The 24,299-nt window shown below is 39.0% G+C and overlaps 1 protein-coding gene across 2 annotated transcripts in view; it reads right to left on the reverse strand.

The window, feature by feature from the left end:
• The window catches only part of PRKAR2B (protein kinase cAMP-dependent type II regulatory subunit beta), an 83,657-nt gene that overhangs the window by 18,194 nt on the left and 41,164 nt on the right, over window positions 1-24,299 (reverse strand). For both annotated transcript variants that reach the window (XM_084510004.1, XM_084510003.1), the window contains 2 exons: window positions 2,598-2,650; window positions 1,410-1,493 (listed from right to left, as the gene is read on the reverse strand). In XM_084510004.1, the coding sequence (XP_084366130.1) occupies window positions 1,410-1,493; window positions 2,598-2,650 (137 nt within the window). The remainder of the gene's footprint in view (window positions 1-1,409; window positions 1,494-2,597; window positions 2,651-24,299) is intronic.

Consider the following 24,299-nt stretch of genomic DNA (forward strand, 5'->3'; position numbering starts at 1 on the left):
GTCACAGGGCTTGTAGGACAGAAATGCTCCGAGACTAAACAGGAGGGATTTGCCAACATGCCATTGGCAAGCTAATGTAACACGTGTCCAGCCAAGTGGAAGCCAGGACACAGCAGTAACAAGGAAAATATAAAATAAACCAATTTCATGTCCAGAGCAGATGTCTCCAAACCTCTTTGTGTCCCTGAAGTTATGAAAATAAATAAATAATAATAATTCAATAGTGGAAGGGACAAAAATTGGGTAATTTTAGCTCAAACCAGGATAGTGGAACAGCTAGTTAACTACCCATTAAACAGACAGCAGGAGAATCAGGAGATCCCAAGTCAGGTTCCCTGAAGTCCCAAGAATGCACACATTTTACTTCCTATGTTAGGACTCTTCATGCCCTCCTACAGCTCTGACTCTATGGCTTTGCAAAGCCCTGATGGGGTCTTTGGCTCACCGCTCCTCGGGCCCCTGAGGGGATGGCTACCCTGGGTCAGAGCTCGGCTTTTGTGCAGACAGAAGCAGGAGCTGGGAACGCACAGCATGAATTAAACTGCATTCTCTGAAACTGCACCTGGCTTTCAAACAGAGCCGCAGGCTGGTCTTTCCATTAGCTCCCTCTTGAATTAAATTTAAAACTTTTCATTCTCATGCTTAAAACTCTACGTAATTATTCCCCCTGCTCCCCTGACAGCGCTGAATCAATGCTCCCAAGAAAGCATTTGGTGTGCTGTGAGTCATCCCAACCTCAGTATGCATGTTTTGATTGATACACTCACCTTTCCCTGAAACAACCCAGTGCATCTTTGTAGTATGAGCACCTTTGTTTGATCCAGGTCACTCATTCACTGTACTTAAGCTTTCTTAAAAGCTCAGAAATGTTTTTATGGACAATAGAAGGAAATTATCTGCACAGATGAAAATTATCCGTAGTGTTTTTACACTGTCTATGTTAAGTGAAGTAATAATGTAAACATCTATTGCCTTTCTCCCTCTATTTTTTAAGATGCTCGTTCAATTACACCTATGGCTAAAACATAGGCTTTGGGAGTAATTTTAGGTTTTGATGGTGCACTCAGTACACTTTTGGAGGATAGAAAGTAACTAATAGAAACAATTTAAAGGTTCTGATTACCCAATGACTTTCCATAAATTAATGTAAAGCACACTAGTTTTAAAATAAGAAAATAAGATACAGCACAATCATATTAATACATACATTCAAATTAACATACTTCAAGACATATATATACTAAAACTGACAACAGTTATCAAAATGACACTTCTGGAGATTACGAAACGGTCAAAAAGGCATACATATGAGCTTATAAAAGTCAAATCTGCAGGTTCTATTCAAAACTTCATGAGAATTAATTCTCATCAACATTGCTAAATCTTGTTCATTATAAAGAATCTCTTACCGGATCTAGGTTCTTAAAAAGAAGAATGTCCTTGCAAGCCTCTTGCAGCCTGTTTCTTTGATCATCTGTTTTAGGGTGAATGATCTGAGGGATAGGATAGAAAAACCTTTAAAGTGGTTATTTACAGCAGCAAATAATTGAAGGGCTGAGCTAATTCACATAAGTATTTTGCACAATATTTTTTTTCCATGCTTCATAACATTTTCCTTTCAAAACCTTCAGGATTTGAGTAAATACTCAGTGATAACACTGTATCACCACAGCATGAGCAAATGAAGCATGTCTGTATTTTAACTAACATGATCTTCACATCTGTAGAATCCAGTACATTTCACAAGCCATTCCAGATACCTTTATTTCAAAAATTTTTGCATAAACATTATTCTGCTACTGTCTAAGCATATATGTTCTATAAAAGAAAAAACAAAACCAAAGCACCACTGTTATCCATTTGCCATGACTTCTTCCTAAAGAATATTTGTGAAATAATCTCTGTGATAAATTTATATCAGAGGTTTAACAGTGTAAATGACAGACTTCACATCGTATGACTGAATAGAGATTTACTAAATTACCCATGGCTTGTTAATGCCATCAGTCAAGTTATGAGTTTAACTCATAAGCTTATGATAACCTTTTTCCACTTTTATTAGCCAGAAAGTAGGTAGAATACAAAAACATAGACCAGCCTTAGAAGTCATGTTATTTCATATTAAAAAATAAGTAAATGCCTTTAAAATGGTGACTTAAGCAAATCTATTTAATTAGCATTCCACATCTGATAATCTTGGTGATTTTATCTTTTATCTTTTCTCTGCCTTATGTACACACTTTAATACTGATTAAAATACTGCAAGGTTGCAAGGACACTATTGAATTATTTTTAATAACAGGCACTCTCTGGGCAAATGTAATTGCATAAAAATGTTTCCATAACAAACCATGGATCACGGGTAGAGTAAAATATTATTTAACTGTGTCCTACATGGGTGACTACTACAGAGAATTTTTAAATGTTCCTTTAGTGTGAAAACCCTACAAATTATTAAAGAAGAGTATAATAAGGATGCTTTTGGAAAGGAATGGTAATGTTGGTTACATAAAATTTAAATAATCAGCCCTATTTTCTTCCTAAATTTAATGCTTAAGAACTGAAAAAATAAGTATTTAACTCAAAGCATTAAATACCCTAGATTCTGCGTCATCTTCTTCCTCATCAGGATCGTAAGCTTCTGCACACACTGAAAGAATAATAATAAAAAAAAAGTACAATTTTAATTAAGAGTAAAATATTGTTTCACAAGCTTTATATTTACAAATGCATTGTGTCATACTAATAATACACCGCACTGTAACACACTCAGCAGAGAATCACAGCAGATATTGCTGATAAGGTCCACAGTAGGTCATCTCCAAACTGCTGGTGAAAAAAAAACTACATTTATGTAATTTTTGCACATTTTCTATGTTTTGAAAGACATCCAGTATACTTCTCAGCTTCCCAAGTAACCTGCTGTAAGAGATTTGTCCTTACTATGAGAAATCTTTCTCCACTGTCTAAACCAGTCCTTTCTCTTCAGCACTTAAGCACCTTAACCTACTGGACACAGGGATTAGATCTTTCCCTCCATCTGTGTAAATACAAGTTTTTTACATAGCTGAAATTTTTTCTCTCCTACCTTTTTTTTTTTTTCTTTCAAATTTTATTTGTAGAGACTCGTATGACATTGTCTTTTGGATTTTTGATGAAAATAGTGGTGGTAACACATCAATGTTTTCAGTTGTGGCAGAGCAGGGCTTACTTACACAGAGCTAAAGGTTTTTCTGCTGCTCATGCTGCCCTGGGGGTGCAAGAGGAGCTGGGAGGAGAGAGAACCAGGACAGGTGACCCAGGTTGGCCAAAGGGAGATCCCATACCGTGTGGTGTTATGCTCAGCAATAAAAGCTGGGGTAAAGTTGTCTTTATCTCAAGCCATAAGTTATTGCATTTTTACCATTCCGATTCTCTCTCCGATCCCATCTGGGGAGAGCGAGCAAGTGGTTGTGTGGTGCTGAGCTGCCTGCCAGGGCTAACCCACAACACGAGTACAACAGATCACAGAATGGTTTGGGTTGGAAGGTACCTGAAAGACCAGCTCATTCCAAACCCCCGGATGAATTACTCCACACATTTTGTAGGCTATATGTCTTTTCATCCATCCATACCTTTTTCATAACAACTTGATTATATTTACTCATGTAATTTTCATGACTTTTTTTCAAAAAATTTCAAAAACCACCATTTAACCATCTGTGCTACATGTGACTATTCTGCCTAAGCACAGCACCATTCACTTACACTTGTTAAGCATTACCTTATTCCCCCAACCATTGCTGCCACGTGTCAAGACCATTTTGAATTCTAATCTCCAGCATTATTGTAATTCATTCTCAGCTTTGTAAAAACAGCAAATTTAACAAGCATACTCTCCAATATATAATCCAGGTTATTACTGAAAAAAAAAAGAAAAGAAAAGAAAATGGAAAGAGTATCTAAAATAAACTCTTCTGCAATGCAGACATCTGGCTATCCAACAGCAGTAGCCACTTGGTAATTACCTCTTCCATCCAGCCCTGCAGCTACCCCATGCCATTTACACTAAAGACAAGCTTGCTGCTCTCTAGCTTGCTTATAGAGGGGTCTTTCTACAGTAGGCTAGTTTCTTAAACTGAAAATGTAGGGCACCTGCTCCTTTTCTTTTATCCCAAAGTTCTACTCTCTTGTTATAGGACATTGAATAGTTCCGACAAATCCATGTCCAGTGCTATTTGTACTTTCCCTCCAGGTACATGTAAAACATTTGATTATTCGTCTGTAAGTTCTCTAGGAACAAAAATGATCTGCAAACCTGTGACAGGTCTCTTCCTTTAGGTAGCCACCCCACCTTTTTAAAGATAATTTTTCTATTATTTTCCCCCCACACACTCTCTCATTTATCTTCTTCAGCTTCTCAACGTTACCTTCTAGCAGGGCTGAGACTTATTTTACCAGTTCTTCCAGTCTCCAAGCCCATCACTGCTCAGGCACAGCTAACCTGGAGACCCCTGCTAGGTGAAGTACTCTGTGGTTTGTCCTTTCTCTGCTCTATGCTGAGTTTTCCATATGCTATTTATGCCACTAGTGAAGACTGACGTAATTTGGTAAGCGGTAGAGCAACCCTTTCCTGGAAGATGCTCTCAGTGGTAATATACTCCTAAAACAATTTCTGTTATTGCTAATGATTGTTCTTGAAACTGGACCACATTCATTACCTTGACTTCTTTGCTTGTTTTTTTTTTTTTTTTTTTTTTTTTACTCTGTATCTTTTGCTATTCTTTTGCATTTGTTCTTAATAAACCAAACCAGTTTTATTCTTCTACATGGTTACTTCTTCTGCTTGATATAAATAAGGAATTTATAACTGAGACAGATTTATTTTACTATGCTTTTATCCTTCTTTTGTGTGGTCACAATTTGAATTTGTTCCCTTTTATTGAATCTTTGTGGAACATCCAATTCCTTTTCTTTCTTTTCTCCAGACTTCTTTTTCAAGAGCTTATGCCTCCAGTCCCTTTTCACTCTCTTGACCCTGTTGTCCTAATCCTTTCAGGCTACTTCTTTCCTTTCCTAAAACATGAGCTCTGCCATCCCATGGGAATTCTCACTCACGTTGACTTTTCTCTCCCTATTCTACAACAGTTTCTCTCCCAGAATTGGTATCAAACAGAACAGCTTCCCTTCAATGGCTTCTCCCAGTGTTTCAAAGCTTTGTCCAAAGTGCATTGCAAAACACATTGGGCAGTCGGCATTCTTGTTTATTCTCTTCCAGCTGATGACTGATCATTTCGAATTTCCCATCACCACCACCCCTGGACCCTTCTAGCTAATAAAAACCCTCACCTACCCGATCTCTTTGGTGGTCTGTGCTATGCAGACATAATGACAGAGCTCCTGAGCTTCTCCCCTTTTAGTATTACTCACAGACCACCAGTATGTCCACCTCCCTCCACAGTCCAGGTTGCAGCATGAGTGTCTGAACCTGGTACACAGCAGCTGCCTCTTCCTCTTCCCTGTCCTTCCTCCACATCTGTTCTGCTAGTTCGGTCACATTGCTCCTCATGGATCAAGATTGCAGCTCCTCTTGTTTATTCCCCCTATTTCCTATATTATTACACAAGCATTTTCTAAAGTAGTCACCAGACAGACCCACTAACCTGCTTGATACCCTAATAATTAACGTGATTTCATCATATTATTGCACTTATTATGCAAAGTCCCCAAGGAAGTCTTGGCTTTCTCCACCTCACCACCTCACACACCCAGCAAATCCTAGACTGTCAACTTTATAAAACTTGGCAGCTTCAAAATCTTCAGTAAATTTGATACGAGTCCCTCTGGAACCAATTGAAAGATTTCTAACAAGTTTACTAGGAACTGGTTTTGGTTCCAGAGAAATAATAATGCCCACAAAAGGAAGTGTGAAATATCTTGAATAAGTATAGTATTTTACCTCTAAATAAACAAAATCTTCCTACCAACTTTTTTATGGGAACTATAGCACTTCTGTGTTGTCTGAAATAAACTTTAGGGTGTTTATTTAAATAGCAACAATAATAACATGCAAAGTAAGCATCATAAGCCATCACAATGTAAATCACTACTTTGAACTGCTATCAGCCTCTGTGCTTTAGTGCAAGTATGTGTACATGGGAATCAACAGATGTGTATTACAGCATGCTGCTGAGTGTATAAATAGTCAGTCTCAACCTGGGGTACAGGGACACCCTGTCCTTACCTCAAATAAAACCTCTACGAACAGGAAAGAAAGAAAGAAAGAAAGAAAGAAAGAAAGAAAGAAAGAAAGAAAGAAAGAAAGAAAGAAAGAAAGAAAGAAAGAAAGAAAGAAAGAAAGAAAGAAAGAAAGAAAGAAAGAAAGAAAGAAAGAAAGAAAGAAAGAAAGAAAGAAAGAAAGAAAGAAAGAAAGAGAAAGAGAGAAAGAAAGAAAGAAAATTTAATTTAATAGCATTGGTGTTGTTATCACAGAATCAAGTCTCAGAGAGTATGGCTGAAGACTTCAGTCTTCCAGAACACATAAAAGAAACTGAATTTAGCCTCATCCATGGCCATCCTGATCCATCTTACCAGTTCCCTGCACATAGCCTCAAGCAGGATCAGCACAGAGAGGATGTACCTGAGGTTTTCCATGTCATCTGGTGTCTCTGCTCTAAATTCACTTTTCTCTGCTAGAAGTTCATTTAAGTCAGTTGCACTATTATCAGCAGGTACTTTCATTAAATATTTCTTTGTTATCACTGATTACATGCATTATATTTCTTTAATAACTGCAGTTTCTTCTGGCTAGTATCCATCTTCCCAAACTTTAAAATGATTTATTCTTATCTGTCATGAGAAACTTCCCTTCTAGTTTCAGTTCTGTACTTATTTTATCTTGGCTTATCATTTTGCCATTATTACAGATGCGTCTCTCATTTGGGTCACAACTTAAAGATTATACAAATGGTGTAGCTCTGCAGTTTTAAATGTGCAATTTCTTTTCCTCCATTATTTCAGTAGTTTGTCTTGCAGACTTTATAGTCCAGTAATGTATTAATTTCTGGGTGGAGAGCGTTAGATGTGTCATGGAAAAACCTGATATATTTTACTTCTGTTCTTGAAATACGTTTTTTTGACATTACTACAGTCCACTGAGTTTCAGGACTTGAAAACTGGGGTTTGGCCCATTAGAACCCCAATGGTATAAATCACCTAGGACTAAGTAAGATGCCCCTTCTGAAGACACCCACATCTGCAGAAGTGATCTGGGTTCCAGTCACAGTTAATGGAGAGAAACCATTGCTTTTATGACGTGATTCATCTGACCTGTATTACATCCCCAGATTAAGAAAAGATTAATTACAAATGTGACTAATTGGCTGAACTAAACCCTATCCTTCTTGAGATGAGTCCTGTTATTTAGAGGAATCTGCTAGACTGGTTTCTGCACTTCTCCACTTAGTCCATATTCGTTGGAAAACAAAGAAATAACTCATCTGATGATGACAGGTTGCTCATGCAATAGCACCCCTTCTTTATTCTTTTTGTATATTCCAGGGAGACAGTCTGTGGCCCCAGCTCTTTTGTCTGAGGCCTGACTGGCATCACAGACACCATTATTCTGAACCACTCCACTGCTGGTGGCTGCAATACTCATAATGTTTAGTGTTTCATTTTTCTGCCTCCCCAGCTCATTCCACATTCCCAAGAGTACACAGTACAGGCTGACTTTATCATGCTCAAATGCCCTGTCACATTTTGCTACGTGTCACTGCTAAATTTAATATCCTACCATTGCTCAAAAAGCAGTCCTAATACAGTTCTTCAGGACCAATTTCACCCATGCATAAATACAGCTTTAAAAAGTGATACAAACACTGCACATATTTCTCCTTTGGCAGCTAAGCTTAACTAATTGAAACTATTTTTATTTTTATTTTTTTTCCAATGGAGAATTATTTCACATAATTCACCAAGATGGACACAAGCACTAGCAAGCCCAAATATATCAGCACAAAATGTTTGTAGGAAAAACATGAATTATCTGACGGCGGTGCATTATTGAAATACATGTGCACTGAAAACCACACACAAATCTAGATGGATTGCTTTGCCAGCAAAAAGAGACAAGCTTTTATAATCTCCAGCTCTTCAGTCCAAGTAAAGTAAAATTTTTGGAATTCAGCTAATAATGTCTTACATTAAAAACAAAAACAAACAAAAAAAGAAACACAAAAACAAGCACCAGAAATAATATCACTTTAGATATGAATGGATTCTAAAATGGAAACTAACATATAGTTAGTAATTGTAAGATCACAAAAGAATATATAATGTTAAACGTGCTGTATTTATTCCCTTGGTGTATCAGGAAGTAAGAAGCTATCAATAATAAAATGAATGAAAGCTCATATGTAATCATAAAATAATGTATTATAACGAAAACATGCAGAAAAACAATCAATGTGTGGACTGTTTCCAAAGCACAGAAACTCCTAGTAATAAAGCAAGTTATAAATAATTTTACAACAACAATAAAACATCCATGGAAGTATTTCTTCTTCCCATTCAGGCCAAATCAAGACTACACTGTTTTGTCAGCCTGACTATCAGGCTGGAGTACGAAAACAACCCATCTCTTGCCATTGTAGCTATGGCAGCATGCCCTACATCCCTACAAACATCCCAACTACAGCAGCGATGCCCACCCCCTCGTACAGCAAAAACGTCACTTCACTGGTTTAGCCAGATGGAAGTCACAAAGGTGACTTAGCTGCAGGGTGAGATTTCCCCCCAGTTTGTCAGGATGTACTTCTCTTCATCTACTAAACATAGAACAGCAACATGGTGCACAGAGACTCCTGGCACAGCAGATGCTAGTACCAGACTGGACTACAAATACTGCTGCACCTCCATCAAGGTTTCTGACACTTGTTGCCAAATAAATCCATTTTTTAAACATATCACCAGTTCCTACCATTGCAGGAAGCAAGCAAACTCTGCACTCCAAAAACCTGCATTTCACAGATAGTTTTTATTGAAACAACAGCAATCCTGTGTGCAAAAAGAAATAATTGGTCATGGTCTCTGATGGTCATGACTACCAAGCCCTATAATATTTCTAGAGATGGTTTTGTCTGGACCACATAGAAGGCAACAATATTGAAGAGCTGTAAGTAAACATAAGGACTAAAGAACAACCCAGTGAAAGAACTTTCTTCTCTGAGTGCACAATGAGATGAGAAAAATTTTACCTTGTTCCATACAGCACATAGAGAGGCAATACCAGCTGGCTCTCCTGCTGACATCGTCCATTTGGGCAAAACATTGAAACTACCTCAAGGACTTGTTTTCTTTAAACATAAACTAATTTGGAACAAAGCATGATCACTGGGGCTATTGTTTCCTGTGATACTTTCAAAACTAAAGCATCTGAGAAATGCCAACATCTGACTAACCTGAAATTTTATCTAGGCAAATTAGCTGACTTAATATATGCAATGCCTGAGACATTGTAATTGTGTTATTACTGTATTACATATAGAGCATTCACATTGCAAATGCTATCGAAACTGGAGTAAAAGTATGCATGCTTAGAAAAAAAGCGCTAGCAATGACAGAGACATGAGTATTTTTGAGATTTCCTCACGTGGAAAAAAAAAAAAAAAGAAAAAAAAAAAAGAATAATTTCCCCTTGAGTCTACCAGATTTATGAGCTAACTACTTTTGAGTGGTCCATTACTTAGCACAAATGGCTAAACGCTTGGGGCGCCAGTGTCAAAAATTTGAAGCTAGGTAAAATCAGTCAGTTTGTCTCCTCTTGATCATTAGGAAGGTGGCCTTCAGGTCATTAGGTGGGGACTGAACTAGAGGATTGGGAACACTGCCAAGAAAGCCTGTTTCAGGATGGATTGCTCATGAAGGACTGTTACGTGCTCTGCCTTTCAGTGAATAGGCTGAGACTCTCCAAAGACTGACACTTGTAAATACATACCAAACACAGTTTGTTCTCAGCTATGCAGCCTAACAGCAAAACTTTTTGCCAGAGTTGGAAGACCATGCTCAGCCTGTACTACGTGCCTGCAAGAAATCAAACACTTCAGAAGAACTGGCTCATTCAATCAATTTTTCCATTCTATTTTCTGTTGTCCATCTGCTGCTCCTGCTATTTTAGATTAGTCAAACTTCAATATATTTCCTCCAGCAATGCTAAATAACATGAAGTGCCTAATAATAAGATGTAGCATCTTGAATGAGATCCACGCCAACAGTGAGTCACAGATCCTCCCAAGGAGTCTCCATTCAGAAGTCCACGTGAAGTTTATTCGTGTTACATCAATCCTCACACCAAAGCAAGGATTTCATCAGGATCGCACTGAACACCACTAAAGCCCATCTGAAGAAACACGATGGCCCACACAAGGCATTTTTAGAGAACTAGTCGAGTTATTCATGTGTGGGTGCCTTTGCACAGCAAGTTCCTTAATACTTTGAAATATATGGAAAATTGTGACGTGTTAGACTGCAGTATCTTCCTGTACTCCACAGGGCAAGGCACTCTGCATCAAAGGCATCACACTCATCACTGGGGCAAAGTTGTGCACTCTTCCCTGAAATCATACTGGTTTGAATCGCTGGCTCTTCCACAGAAGCAGCATGTTTGAACCTCACCATAAGCAGCTGAAGAGACTTCCCTATTTTTAAACAGGGGCACAGAAAAAGGCTTTAGTAGATTCTCCCCAAGGACTTGTATAGTCCTTAGTCCTATTTACAGTCCTATTTCAGCTCTTTCCATAATTGCGTAATTTGTCAAGATGGAACTAAAAAAAAAACAGGCCTATGGTGAGGAGACAGCTTTGTGGGGCTTCTCAGGAAGTGCCTGACTTCATCTGTCTGGGTGTTGAAAACAAGCACAGACATGCGTTACAGTGTCCAGATCACTGCAGGTAGTTATTAAACAATAAAATCATTACAAAACTAAGATGCACTTCCACTAGAAGAGTTTGCCAGTATATACTATACACTATAGTGCTTATTCTGTAAGCTTTCCCAGCTATAGTAGCATACCATACAACAACATACTGTACTCTGATGTTGACTTATGTAACCTTCTGTTCCCATTCTCATACGGGTCCAAGCAGTTCATAACTCTACAGTGTGCTATTTGGGACAGAACTGAACTATGTATAAATATTTGACAAGTTCTGAGCAGACACAGAGCTCTTTGCATACATTTCAACTTTATATTTGCCAATACTAAAGCAAAAAACAAAACAACTGAGCTGCACCCAGGTCTTCTTCTCATATTATTTAGCACTTCACAGCCATCAAATACAGATTTTTCTTATTGAAAAGTCAGCAGTCCACTCAGAGAACCCACCTTATTTACCCACTAGAAAACTCATCCCTTACATAGAATGTGCTGCAAAAGTTCAAAAGATTGTAGCTACAAGTGTTTTTTGGAGCCTACATCCCAAAAATGTACACGTTCATGTTTCTAAAATAGCAACATAGTAAGTAGCACACTTTAAGGAACTATATACAATACAGAAAAACAACAACAGCAACTTAATCTTACCCAAAATGAGCTCTCTGTCCAGTCTGACAGGGTTTGTAACTTACACTACTCACCATGTCAGATTTCATAATAACAGAGCCCCAAACAATAAAATCCCTGCTGTAGATTTTGACTGAACTATGTAAACTTCAACAAGAAACTACAGAGATGAGTTCTAAGACATTTCAATATACATTAAGGTGAGCCAATAGCATACTAACTACCCTAGCCAAATTTTTCAAAATTGATGGCAAAATTATATACATACACCTTAAAGAGGACACAGAAATAGACACTCAAATGAGTTTATTACTCATTCATCTCTCCTAGCTTCTCCTTCAGTTTCTCCAATCATGTCTTATCCTCAGTGTTGTAAAATATCTGAAAAGGAGGTGTTAGTTTTGATATCCAAGCTGGTATGTTTGGTGCTTAATTATTAAAAATTGTTTTTTAATGATGGGTTAAAAATGATAGGGGCATGAAGGAAAGCACTACTGAATTAACAAATCTAGTAGAGTAAACCATGAAACTATTAATAGAACAGAATACAAAATAGAAACCAGGAAAAAAAACACGAGTCGAGAAATGCCAGAAAAGGAAATACTCAAATTTTGGAGTAGTGAGAAGACACTGAAGGTGAGATGTATGAATCAGTCAGCTGTAGGACAAGGTGGGTAGAAAAAACTGCAAACAAAGCAAAACTGGGAATTATTTGCAAAAAAGAAAATGCTAAAATCATATTAAATAAGGTAATTAAGAACAGACAGCAGGGAAAGCAGTAAAAAGTGGAATTCCAAGGCCCACAACCTTACTGGAGAAGGAGGAGGAGCACCTATTGATGCTGAGCAAAGGAGCACTTGCAAAAGTAGAAGGAGAACCAAAAAAAATATAAGAATTACAGAATTCAAGAGGGCGAAATGAACAGCAGAACTCAACTCTGCCAACAGGTCACAAGGTTAAATTAAGCACCCACCTTGATTTAACTGGACTGGGGCAAGGAGAGGGGAAAGGGAAGTGACTTGTGTTACATACTTGCAAAGAGTTACAAAGGCTAACGAACCCAAAATAAGATGATTAGTTTACGTAACCATGTATTTATCACTATCTTCTATGTTGGTATTTTAAAGAGTAATACGAGAATCAACTTGGTAGCTAAAGAAAAGATGTAGTGAGAGCAAGAAAATGCTTGGAAGTAACATAAAGAAAAGAACTGCTGATGGCAGGACATGTAAAAATATATAAAGATTCAAGAACGGAGAAAAAACTTAGAACAAGGGCACACAGGAGAAGGTGACCTGCAAGCCATTGAGTGTACAAGGGATTGTAGGGACATAAGGGACAAAGCCAGAACTCTGAGCTCTGAAAAGCATGTCCCAGTGTCCTGTCAGCAGACCGGACCCATTTGATCAAGACAAGGTGAAAAGCCTGCCAAAAGCAGTATGATCATCCAGAAAAATGTGGAAGGCACAGATAATACTAAACCTAGACTACTCTTACGAACCTTTGGAATGATGTCTAATTAAGTCAATTACAAAATGGTAGAACTTTAAATATAATAAATAAGTCCAGGGGAGATTGGTTTAAAACTGTTCTTTATTGCTGTGCGCAAACCTCTAAATTCGCTTTGTAAAGTCTGTTTCTGTGGGTCCATATTCAGATTAACTGTGTGAACTACTGGACTCAGGTACAGAAACACTTAGGAACGTGGACTCCTCATCCCTGAAGGGTGACCCCAAGCTCCTCAGAGGCACATGGCAAAAAGTAGGGTACACTTTTGGGCACCTGAGGGAGTGTAAAGTTCAATCCGTGCAGGCTTCACAAAAAAAAACTGTACCCATACGGCATTTAGAACAGCAAGCTGAGGACAGGCACCTAAAGAAAGAGGAGGAGTCATCGTTTGAAATTTGCCTTCACTTTTCACAGCTATGGGACTGAGGGAAGGAAGCTCGAATCCACCCTTTGCTCTTTTCCAGGAAAGTGCCCTACATTCTACATTAGAAAATAATCTGTAATGAGATGCACTTCATTCCTCCTGAGGCCAGGCTGTTAAGCAAGATGAAACACAATAATAAGCTAAAGGAGCTTGTCTCCTAGAATTTTAACACAATGATTTTTGCTTGAAATGTCATGCTCACATAATCCTCTCTCTCAGAACTCTGATAAACCAAATTTATTAAAAAGGTTCCAAATCAAACAGGAAGACAGGTAGACAAAAACAGATCCAGAAAAATACTTCTGCCAAGTTTTGAAAAGGTTGATTTTGAACATCTGGTTTCTCAACGACTCCAGAAAATCCATTTAAGACTTTTTGCTGACGAGATTTTCTTTAGATAGCCAAAGGAAGCGTAGAAGACGAATCACAACTATAAAATAAGATATACCGCTTTACTTTTTCCACAACCAAAACATAAACTGCTATTATGGAATAGTACTGGCACTGCTTGCTAAGGTGAGAAAGCAGGCACCTGACATAGTTATCACTACGTGCTTGTCTACGTCTGTAATAGTGCAGACAACAGTAACAAGCCAAAAGATGGACTACAAATACTATTCTTCCAAGAACGGGGTCTGTAATCATCCTAAAAAAAACAGTTACCACACTGACATGCTCTAGTAGAAGAAGATGTCCATACCTGTGCGACTACTTACCACTCACAACAAAAAAGAAGATACCAGGGTCTCACAGAAATAGGTAATCTTTTTCTAAAATGGAAGAAAAAAAAAGTAGCCTCCCCTCACACAGATAAGGAGCAGTCAGTACCTGGAGCTATCACTTCTCAGAAAGTCCCCAGCCAAAGGTAAATACAGACAGTGTAGTTTGATGAATGAAGAAGTATTTCTTAATATAAATATGTCTATATTGCCAACTTTCTAAACACCCCCACCCTCTCCCACACACACACATTTGGTACCATTAACTAAATACTACTCTACCTCAAGAGACTAAATGGGTGCACAAACACACCGGTGTGAATCTAGCTTTTTCCTGCATACTATAAAACAGCTTCAGCTCTTCTATCTGCGGATCCTACAGATTTCCACAGTGCTCAGTTTATCCTCCTGTCATCTTCTAACATTATAAGAAGATGCAGAAAGGCTGGAAGAAGTGCCATAAACCTACAGAGGACACACCAAGTCGTATCACTCTTTCACATAGCCACCACCACCATGCTCCATTTTCTTGATACCGACTTAAAATCACATTGCACTTGAAGAGAAGCTAGCTAAAGGTGAACGTAGAAAACTGACATCATGCCTGCAGGAGATGAATACCTGGAAATGTGACCTCAGGCAGACTCAGATTGTCAACACAGTTGTTTTGGACTTCCCACTCTGTCCATACCCAACTAGTTGTGATGACAAAAACAGGCTCATCCCCACCTGCAACTGAGCAAGAAAGAGTGTGTTCTTTCCACTTAATGAAAAAATGACCAGTGATCCACGCATGTATGACCTCCACGCTCCTGCAAATAATCCCTAATAACTAAGCATATTATCTTGGACCAAGCTGGCAACATCATCACAAATACCTTGCTGCTGTGTGCCAGTCCCTGTTCCAGCATCCTCCACTTTGTGTACAGTTCCTTGTTTTATGCAAACATCAACTCACAATCTCTTTGTTTCAGCAGGACATGGAACTGCTAGGCAGCAGGGGAAAGCTCATGAGTGCCCATCCAGCAGCTTTCTCAGGAACTGAATCTACACCAGAAAACACTGGCATACAAAGAGTAGAAGACTTGCCAGTTTGAAAACTAAACAAAATTCAAGTTTTCAACTCAGTTTCTTATTGGCCAGTTCAATATGCAAAACATACCTATACTTTCAGGGAAATCTGACATAAATGAACGTAATCTTACTGAATGGAATGGAGCAGCTATTTGTATTTTTACTTGATGAGATGCAAGATAACACATACCCGCCTCTCTAAACTACGATTCTTTCAAATTTGGAAGTAAAAAAAATAATAATAATAAAATAAAGATCCTAACCCAAGCCAGACACTTTATATTTCCTGACAACTAGTGATTAACAGAAACCAATATCTTGGGAAATCATGTATGTCAGGTGATCATACTAGATTTAAGAAAATCTCTTAAAATTACAGAACAAGTTAAATGTAGGGTTAACATCTGGCTTTGTACACTGTTAGAATTCAGGCTTACAGTTTTATCTTGTTCTCCCAGGAAAGGAATTACCTACAGATGCTCTTCAGCAACAACTCTGTTAAATATCAAAGGAGAATAAATGAACCTCTAGGGTAAGACAAAGCTGCATCTAGCTTCTTCAACCAAAACCATCATTTGTAACAGAATGTTCTTACAGACAGAAAACTTAGATGGAATAATCAAGGCCTCAGTGAAAGCTGAAGGAACCCCAAGGAACTTGTATTCCCTTATAAATGTCCTGTGTTTAAGCAGCAGTGTTAAAGAACTTGATTTAATTTGTATACAGTTCCCTTGACAGTTCTAGGCATTTCAGGTTTAGTGATTAAGTAATCATTCAGTGAAAAGTTACCAAGATAGCAGCACAGCTGGGAGATAGCAAAATATTCTAGTGGAATGAACCAGACTGTTTACTGACTGAGGTACCCAATGCTAGCGTATTAAAATAAAGCAATCCTAATTCTAAAGAAATAGAAAATGATAAAAAGCGATAAAAATTAAAAGCTGCACATGTCAAAAATAGAAAGTGCCAGGCTTGGAATACTGTGGTAAATGAATTTGAATGTACTACATTTAGTGTAAGCACTTACATATCAACATGTTGGGTTTTTAATACGCTCAGAGTCCTTTCACTGTGTCAAACCACAAACAAAACAAAGTTATTTATCATTAATTGAAGATGCACAGTACATATCAGTGTATAGATCATTAAAGTCTAGTGAATGCTTTTCATCTTAGACTACCCTGAAAAGTGGCATATGCATCCAGTCACCTCTCATCCTCATGCTGGAAGCAGCTCAGCTGGCCACTGCCTGCCTGGTCCTGGTGAGCTGCTCCAAAACGATGCTGGGGATCTTGGTGGGCAGCAGCTGACCACCAACAGTGCCCACCAGCAAGCAGTGTCCTAGCAGCAAGGTCAGCCAAAAGCCTCCTTGGCTGTATGAACAGGCAAAGTGATTGTCCATCTCTACTTCTCTACGCTCATTAGACCACATCTAGAGTATTGGGTCTACTTTTTGGGGCCTCCAAATACAGGAAGACATGGATAAACTGGAATAGGCTCAGCGGAGGGCCATCAGGATGGTTAAGCACTTCAGAGGCTGAAGGAACTTGGCTTGTTCAGTCTGGAGAAGAGATGGCTTTGAGGAACCTGGCAGCACCGATGGGAAGATCACTGAGGCTCTGCACACTGCTGGATGATGGAAAGATAATAGACAGAAACATGAGCTGAAATAAAAGAGTTTCAGATTGGTTACAAGAAAAGCTTTTTCACCATGAGGCCAGTCGGGTGGTGAAGCAGGTTGCCCAGAGAGATTGTTTTTAAGAACCCATCCCTGAGCAACCTGGCCTGGCTTGATCTAAGAGATGACCTGCTTTGAGCTGTTGGGCTAGAAACCTCTGACGATATCTTTCAACCTGAATTATCCTAAGATCTAAAAGAATCTAGTCACTGGGAAACTTGGAGTTTATTCATATTTTCTGTAGCTCCAAGTTTTTTCCCTGATGCTATATACTTAGCAAAGGGTATCTGAATGGTTATCAAAAAGAACAATGGCAGAACCAATTTGGAAAGGGCCGTAAGAAAGCTCAAGGCTTTTCTATCATCACTACATAAAGGACACATGATGTCACCTTCTAAAAGACATGTGAAATAATTGGAGACATTCCCTCGCAGATTTCAGCCTGGTCCTGTCACAAAACAAGCATTGCAGAAGCTGAAGAATAGTGGCCTGCTTGCTCCATAGGTTTATCACAAAAGACTACAGTGCCAGCAGCAGATCTGGAAGTCAAATCTGGGATGAAATAGCACAAAATTTCAGCACGCCACTTATCACGGGAGACAATGATGCTGAGCAGTTGACCACAAGGCAACTGTTGATTAACAGTTAGTACAGACTAGAATTTATGCTTCTGGATTCAACATGTGGTCAAGTGAAGTTTATAATCTGTGATGATACAAGATCTGACTTTCAAATGCTTGAGAACAGAGATGCACAAAGAGAAATGCACAGAAGGCAAAAAGGGTATTGATTTTAGCCCTGAGCATACTTGTTGGTATTTATGTCCCAATGCTCCTACCAGATTAGAAAGACCAAAGTTCATTACAGTTTTTCAGTGAAGAAATGTCTGCTTCTGAGTGGTTTATTTGATATTTTACAGATTTACCTTAAATTTAACCACCTGAAGCCTTATCTCAGGCTCCTTGCTGTGAAAAAAGCACAGAACAAAGCCAAAGTAAAAAATATTCAACATACCCAGCAATGAGCTGCACATTTTTGAAGGAAACGAGGACATTTTCCTGGTGACTGAAAAAAGAGAAGCCATCAGATGAAAAATTCTTGACAAACATCAGCATGTTTCTATACAGGCCAGAACTCTGAACTCACGATGTGTTACTGTCTCAAGAGGATGTAGGAAAAAGATGATGAGGATGAGAGAATGTAGTTGTGTAACACGTTAGACTCATTTTCCTGAGATTCCACAGTGCTTTGTGTTACTACTGAGAACAAAGTGTCACTCATACAGAGGTGTCCCCCAGTTGGCGCCAGGGGATCTGAAAGAGCCGTAAGTCACAGTTGCTGAACTGGAGAAACCCAACATATGCCTCGTGTCTTGGTGTAGTCTCAGTAAGCCATGGCTAGAGTCAGTGCCAACTTACACACTTCACCCATGTCACAAGACTCCGTGGTAACTCCACCGGTCCCCTAGATCTTGTCTTTATCATGACAAGTCTGGAGAAAGAGGTGGGTACCTCCTTGAGGGAGTCACCTCAGGAACGGCATCCCAGTCAGCCTGGTCCCAGGTGCGGGTCCCTGGCAGTGACCAGGAGAATCACTGCAATATCAGACACCTGAGGCAGGTGAAGCTTTTGTGGCTTTTTCAAACCCACTTTTGTGCTAAACGGGCACCCAATCCCTTCACCTGCTGAATTTAAAAGAACAGCAAATAGAGCACTTATCAGGCATGTATCAGGCATGTTACTGAGCAATAAAAGCACTTCACATATGGATCAAAGGTGGAATTCAAACCTCACAAGTATCACAGCAGTGAACTCAAATTATGAAGACATCCCTGCTCTAAACAAAAAGAATTGGATACGGGATAATCGGCCATGCAGAAAATGTGTCTAAGCAGAAAGTGCTTCATCTCAGCAGAGTGGATGGAGGACTGGTCACTTCCCTGAGCATGATACAGCTCGTGCTGTAACACTCCTGCCCCTGAGAGTGAGGGAGGGTTGGGCATCGAGTCCCTACAGGTACTGCCAAGGGAAAATAATGATGTGGTCTTTGATGCTGTCAGTATACATACTTGTCACTAACGTACATGTAGAGTATCACTCAAAGAAATACATAATTAATTACTGAGGATAATAAAACTAGTTAAAACAGACACAAATTCCTACTGCTACACTTACACCCAGTAGAAAAAAGGGCTTTTTGTATTTTCTTCTATTCTTTTTCAAGACCAGCTAAGAATAAGGTGTTCACTGTTATGATGACATCACTGAAAACCTAATGACATTGGAAAAGCACCACACAAGAAGGAAGAAAAAGAAATAAATAAATTTGGTGAGCTGCTAACAAAGGGAAACTCTAGGAACCTCCAGGTCACCCCAACCCTTTCAACAGCTTCAAGTAATTGTGGTGCCCAGCAAAATGCAGGCATTCCCACAAAACAGCACCTGTGTGCTTACTTGCACAAACATGCGCACAAACTCAAAACCAAAACTTGTGCTTCCACACAATGTGACAAAAGAAAAGAAGCTATCTTCTGACAAATATAGAAATAGTGATGGGGAATTATGACTGAGTGATGATTTAATGTCTGACACACAGAGTGCCTGAAGTTATCTTGAGGTAAACTTCACTGAGATCACAAGTTCAATCTACAAGATTCTTAACTTCAAAGGAATTCATTAAATCATCAAATGGTTTGGGTTGGAAGGAATCTTAAATATCACCCAGTCCCACCCCCCTGCCATGGGCAGGGACACCTCCCACCAGCCCAGGCTGCCCAAAGTCCCATCCAGCCTGGCGTTGGACACCTCCAGGGATGGGGCATCCACAGCTTCTCTGGGCAGCTTGTGCCAGGGCCTCACCACCCTCATCATGAAGAATTTCTTCCTAATACCTAATCTAAGTCTGCCTTTTTTTAGTTTAAAGCCATTGTCCCTTGTCCTGTCACTACACCCCTGACAAAGAGTCCCTCCCCAGCTTTCCTGTAGACCCCCTTAAGGCACTGGAAGGCCACTGTGGTCTCCCTGGAGCCTTCTCTTCTCCAGGCTGAACAACCCCAACTCCCTCAGCCTGTCCTCACAGGAGAGGTGCTCCAACCCTTTGATCATTCTTGTGGCCCTGAATTTTAAGAAGTAGCCACCTGCCTATTATGTTCCAATAAATTTATTTTGATACTTCTTTTTTAATTAATTGAAAATATTTGCTGCTATTATTACTTGATTACTTTACTGCTATTATTACTTGATTTTATCACATTATTAAGTTTTTTTCACCACTCTAATGCAACTCATCAGGATACCACACGTACTTTTGAAAAAATCACTCAAAACTTGGTTTAAAAAAAAAAAAAGTCAAGTATTACTGCTGGTTTCAGGGGGCACTACAGAAGGCCCTCAGAATGTTTTTAGGCCCTCATGAAGTTAAGTATTATCAACATAATAGACCCATAAGGATGAAGCCAGGTAATAACTACAGGAGTATTTAAGAATTAGAGACACCACATAAAAGCACTGTACATACAGCACGGGTAGCCTGTGGGATCCAGAGAATGGTGGATACACCACGTACAGAGCCTCCGCTCCCTCATACTGGTGCATCTGTCCCCCGCAGTCCCCAGCCATTTCTTATATCTGTAAGAATATAATAGAAAGAGAAGGCATAACAGGGTGCTTCCAGACTGGAGAGAAGATGGGAGCACACGGATCTGGGCCTCCACCCCCTCACCTTGGTACTAGCCAACAACTCTGGGCCTTCAGCTCTCAGTCATGGAGGACAAACTTCTCAAGTTTAATGGCCACAAGCACAAAATGCTTATGTTTAATGCAGTTTTTAGAAGGCAGGGGACCACTGCTAAGAGTATAGCTGTTACAGACTCCTATTCCGATCTGTTTTGCAATGTTTATCACAGTAATTGTCTGTGCTGATAAGCACAAAAGGGATGTTGCTTGTAGGCAACGAAACAGGTGTCTGGAAAAAAAGCAAAGCAAATTTCTAACTTTTATTTCCCCAAATCCATGCCAGAGGTGAAGGGAAACAGAATGCAGTTCCTGAAACACGTCCTGTGGCTGCATCAACTAAAGCCCAATGACTCAACGAGAAAACGGAACTGTAAGTACTCACTAGCCAGCTCCTCCAAAAAAATAGGACAATATGAAGAAGCAAATAGCCACGCTGCTCTCACTTCATTTTGTGTAGAATATAAAATAAAACCATGGGTAAAAATAAATAAATAAATAAATAAATAAATTTCAGATGCTAAACATTTACTTATTAGAGAAAGAAATGTACATTTATATCGCAGATGGCTGGAACAAAGAGCTTCCATTACTCCAGACAGCCCAGAGTTACATTATACTCCTGTCTGGTAAGCCACTTACGTGTGTTCTACCCACTTGCATCAATGTGCTATTTCATAACCTACTCATTAAAGCATGTTGGTTTTGTCCTCAGAAGCCAGGGCAGCAGTAGTTTTAACTTCACAGTCATCAAATCGAGACAAGGAATCAGAATGGAGAAGTTTCATTAAACAGGAGTACTCATTAAAAAATGGCAACCTGGGGATGTAAATGGAAAGCTCCTGCTGGTACCACTTGTATGATGAATGCACTAAGAAATCCAGTAGTCAGATGTGATCACAACCAGGCTATAAATAGAAACAATTCCCATTGCTCATATAAATAGTGTCGTTGAAAATGATCCATCACTCACATTGTGCTCTGATTAAGGAGTCCTTCATGAAAAGTGTGTACTGAACAGAAACCTGAGAACTTCCTTCCTCTCTTGCACAATACAACTACGTGCCACCACTCTCCATCCAACTGAGTACATTCATTCTCATTGAAACTGGTGGGAGATATTTAGCACTTTTTAAAAATAAGGTCTAATTCTGAATATATAGGTTTAATAAATTCATGATAGAAAATATAACTCAAAATCAGTCAGTTCTAACTTTTGGCAAACAAGTTGTTGGTTTTTTTTTTACATTGAATAATTAGATTTTAATGGGGAACTTCTAATCATACACTTGAAAAGCTATTTTGTCACACATATGGTTGTTAAACTAAAATCCCATTACTCAGAAATTGATTTTGCTTCAGCCTTGAAAATGTCACTGATACCGAAAGAGATTTGCTCAAACATCAAACAAGAACTACATTATGGTCAGAGACAAACCGCAAAATATTACATCCTAAAAATGATGTGCCAGAAATTTATGGATATGTTAGAATTATGGATATCACTGGCACTTTTTATAATTACAATTATAGAAGTCCAGTTAGCTAAAGAGTTGTTGAATAAAGCAAATTATTTCTGAAATTCAGTGAACTCCCAATTTTTATGAAAACAAAACTGAGTACATTCGCTTTAGAAGAATCTGCAATTCAAACCAAGCACTTCAAATAAACATCAGTGCACTACATATCAAGGTTTCAGGTGATTTGAAACAAAGCCAATTAGCACCCCAAAACCTTGGCTGTCCTTCCAGAGTGAAATAAAATTAAGATGAAAAACAAAGAATAGAAACTGAATTTAAAAATAATAATAAAATAAAATCAGTAAATTTCTACCTGCCACAGCAGATGATACAGAGCATTACTTTAAGAACAACAAAATTAGGGCTCTACAAGAAGTGTTGAGCAAAAACATGTAATTCTACTTACTAATTAAGAATATATAAAAGAACAACAGCATAGGGTAAAATGTAGTACAGCTTTTAAGACATTTTATATATTAGCAAATAATATTACTTAGTGCATTGCTTCTATTATTTTTTCATATTAATTTCTTTTTTTGACAAAATACCCCATGTTTAAGTAACTCTCTATGGTAATGGTAACACACCATAGATATTTCACTGGATTTAAATAACTAAAAATCCTAGAATGTAAAATATCAGGTTGTGCACCATGTATGAAAGCACACAACCCCATACATACTGAACAATTTACTATTACACAGTTAGAAGAGAAACATACACATGCCAAAAGCTGCATGTGTGAGCGCATGCATGTGCACGTGTGTTAGTGCTCCCTCTATTCCAGATGCTCTCCTCCATTCAGACACTCGCTGGAGCATTCTAAGACTGCCGTGGGGCTTCTGCCTCTCCTCTCACCACATACACAGTTCAAGCTCTTACACTAGAAGGGCACAAGGCCACCATTCTGCAAATCTGAGATTTTTAAAAAATTTTTTTCTTGTCCCTGAGAGGCCACTCTTCTAGCTCATTCAAGGCACATCATTCAAAATCTTTTAAAGAACAACTACGCAGATTATTTAATTTCTTACTCTTTACTTACTCAAGACACCATTTACAAATCTGCACTATTGTATCAAAACAGCCCAAGATGTAATTCCCATAGATGTGTGGTACAGTCACACACACATTTGTTTATGATCTCAGTGTGTCAAGACCAGCTAAACGTACTCATCAATTTGATTAACTGCTTCTCGAGTAAATTTGTCAGGGCAGCTTTTTGTTCTGTGCAAGGGGGAAGTAATGTTCCAGCTTTGTGGAGGCCAGAGCATCTGTAAAAATGATTTTATTGCTGTTATTTTCAACCTCAAATCTACAGTTTCTTGACTCTTTCACAGCCAAGCTGCGTTCACGAGGTTTTAAGCAATCAGCATCCTGAGTCACGGCTGCTGGCAGTGAGGCTAACACAAGCCGCACAACTGCATCAGCAAAAACACAGTATTAGCAGAGCAATAAACTGAGTTAACACTTCTGCCACACAGCAGCACATCACTCTGTAATAGTAGGCAGGCTTTGTCTGCACTGTGCAGCCCAGCTTTTATGTCATGGTGCGTTTTAATTACCCTTCCCTGTGAGACCAGGTTCTCCACAGAGACAGCAACTTGCCCAGTGCAGGAAACGAGAATGTCTTCACTGAGCAAGAGCTGCTGCTGTGCACTTGGTACTGGTGCTTCACAAAGGATTTGAACCCCCCCCCCAAATCCTTTCTTTTTGACTTCATCAAGTGCAGGCTTCCTATTCTCCTCTTCCAGTCCCTTACTAGGCTGGTTTATCAGCTACTGTCACACCACATCACTCCTCTGTCTCTGCTTTGCTGCTGTGACAGGTGACTGACTACAGTTCAACAACCTCTTGTATTCTCCCGTGTATTTTCCTATAATTTACAAGTGGCTGGCATTTCTTGAGTTGATCCATAGGAAAAGTACCACTAACTCTTCCTCATTCTTCCAGCAGACCAGTTTCTTGGATGATATATGCAAGAAACCGGCTGATTAATACATGTGGGGCTTAATAAGATGAGAATAATAAGGCTAATAAGAATAAGGCACTCCTTACTTGTCCTTCTCACGTGGTTTGACTTGTTTAAGTAGAAAATTTAATTAGCA

This window comes from Aythya ferina, assembly GCF_964211825.1.
Source record: "Aythya ferina genome assembly, chromosome: 1".
Taxonomy (NCBI): domain Eukaryota; kingdom Metazoa; phylum Chordata; class Aves; order Anseriformes; family Anatidae; genus Aythya; species Aythya ferina.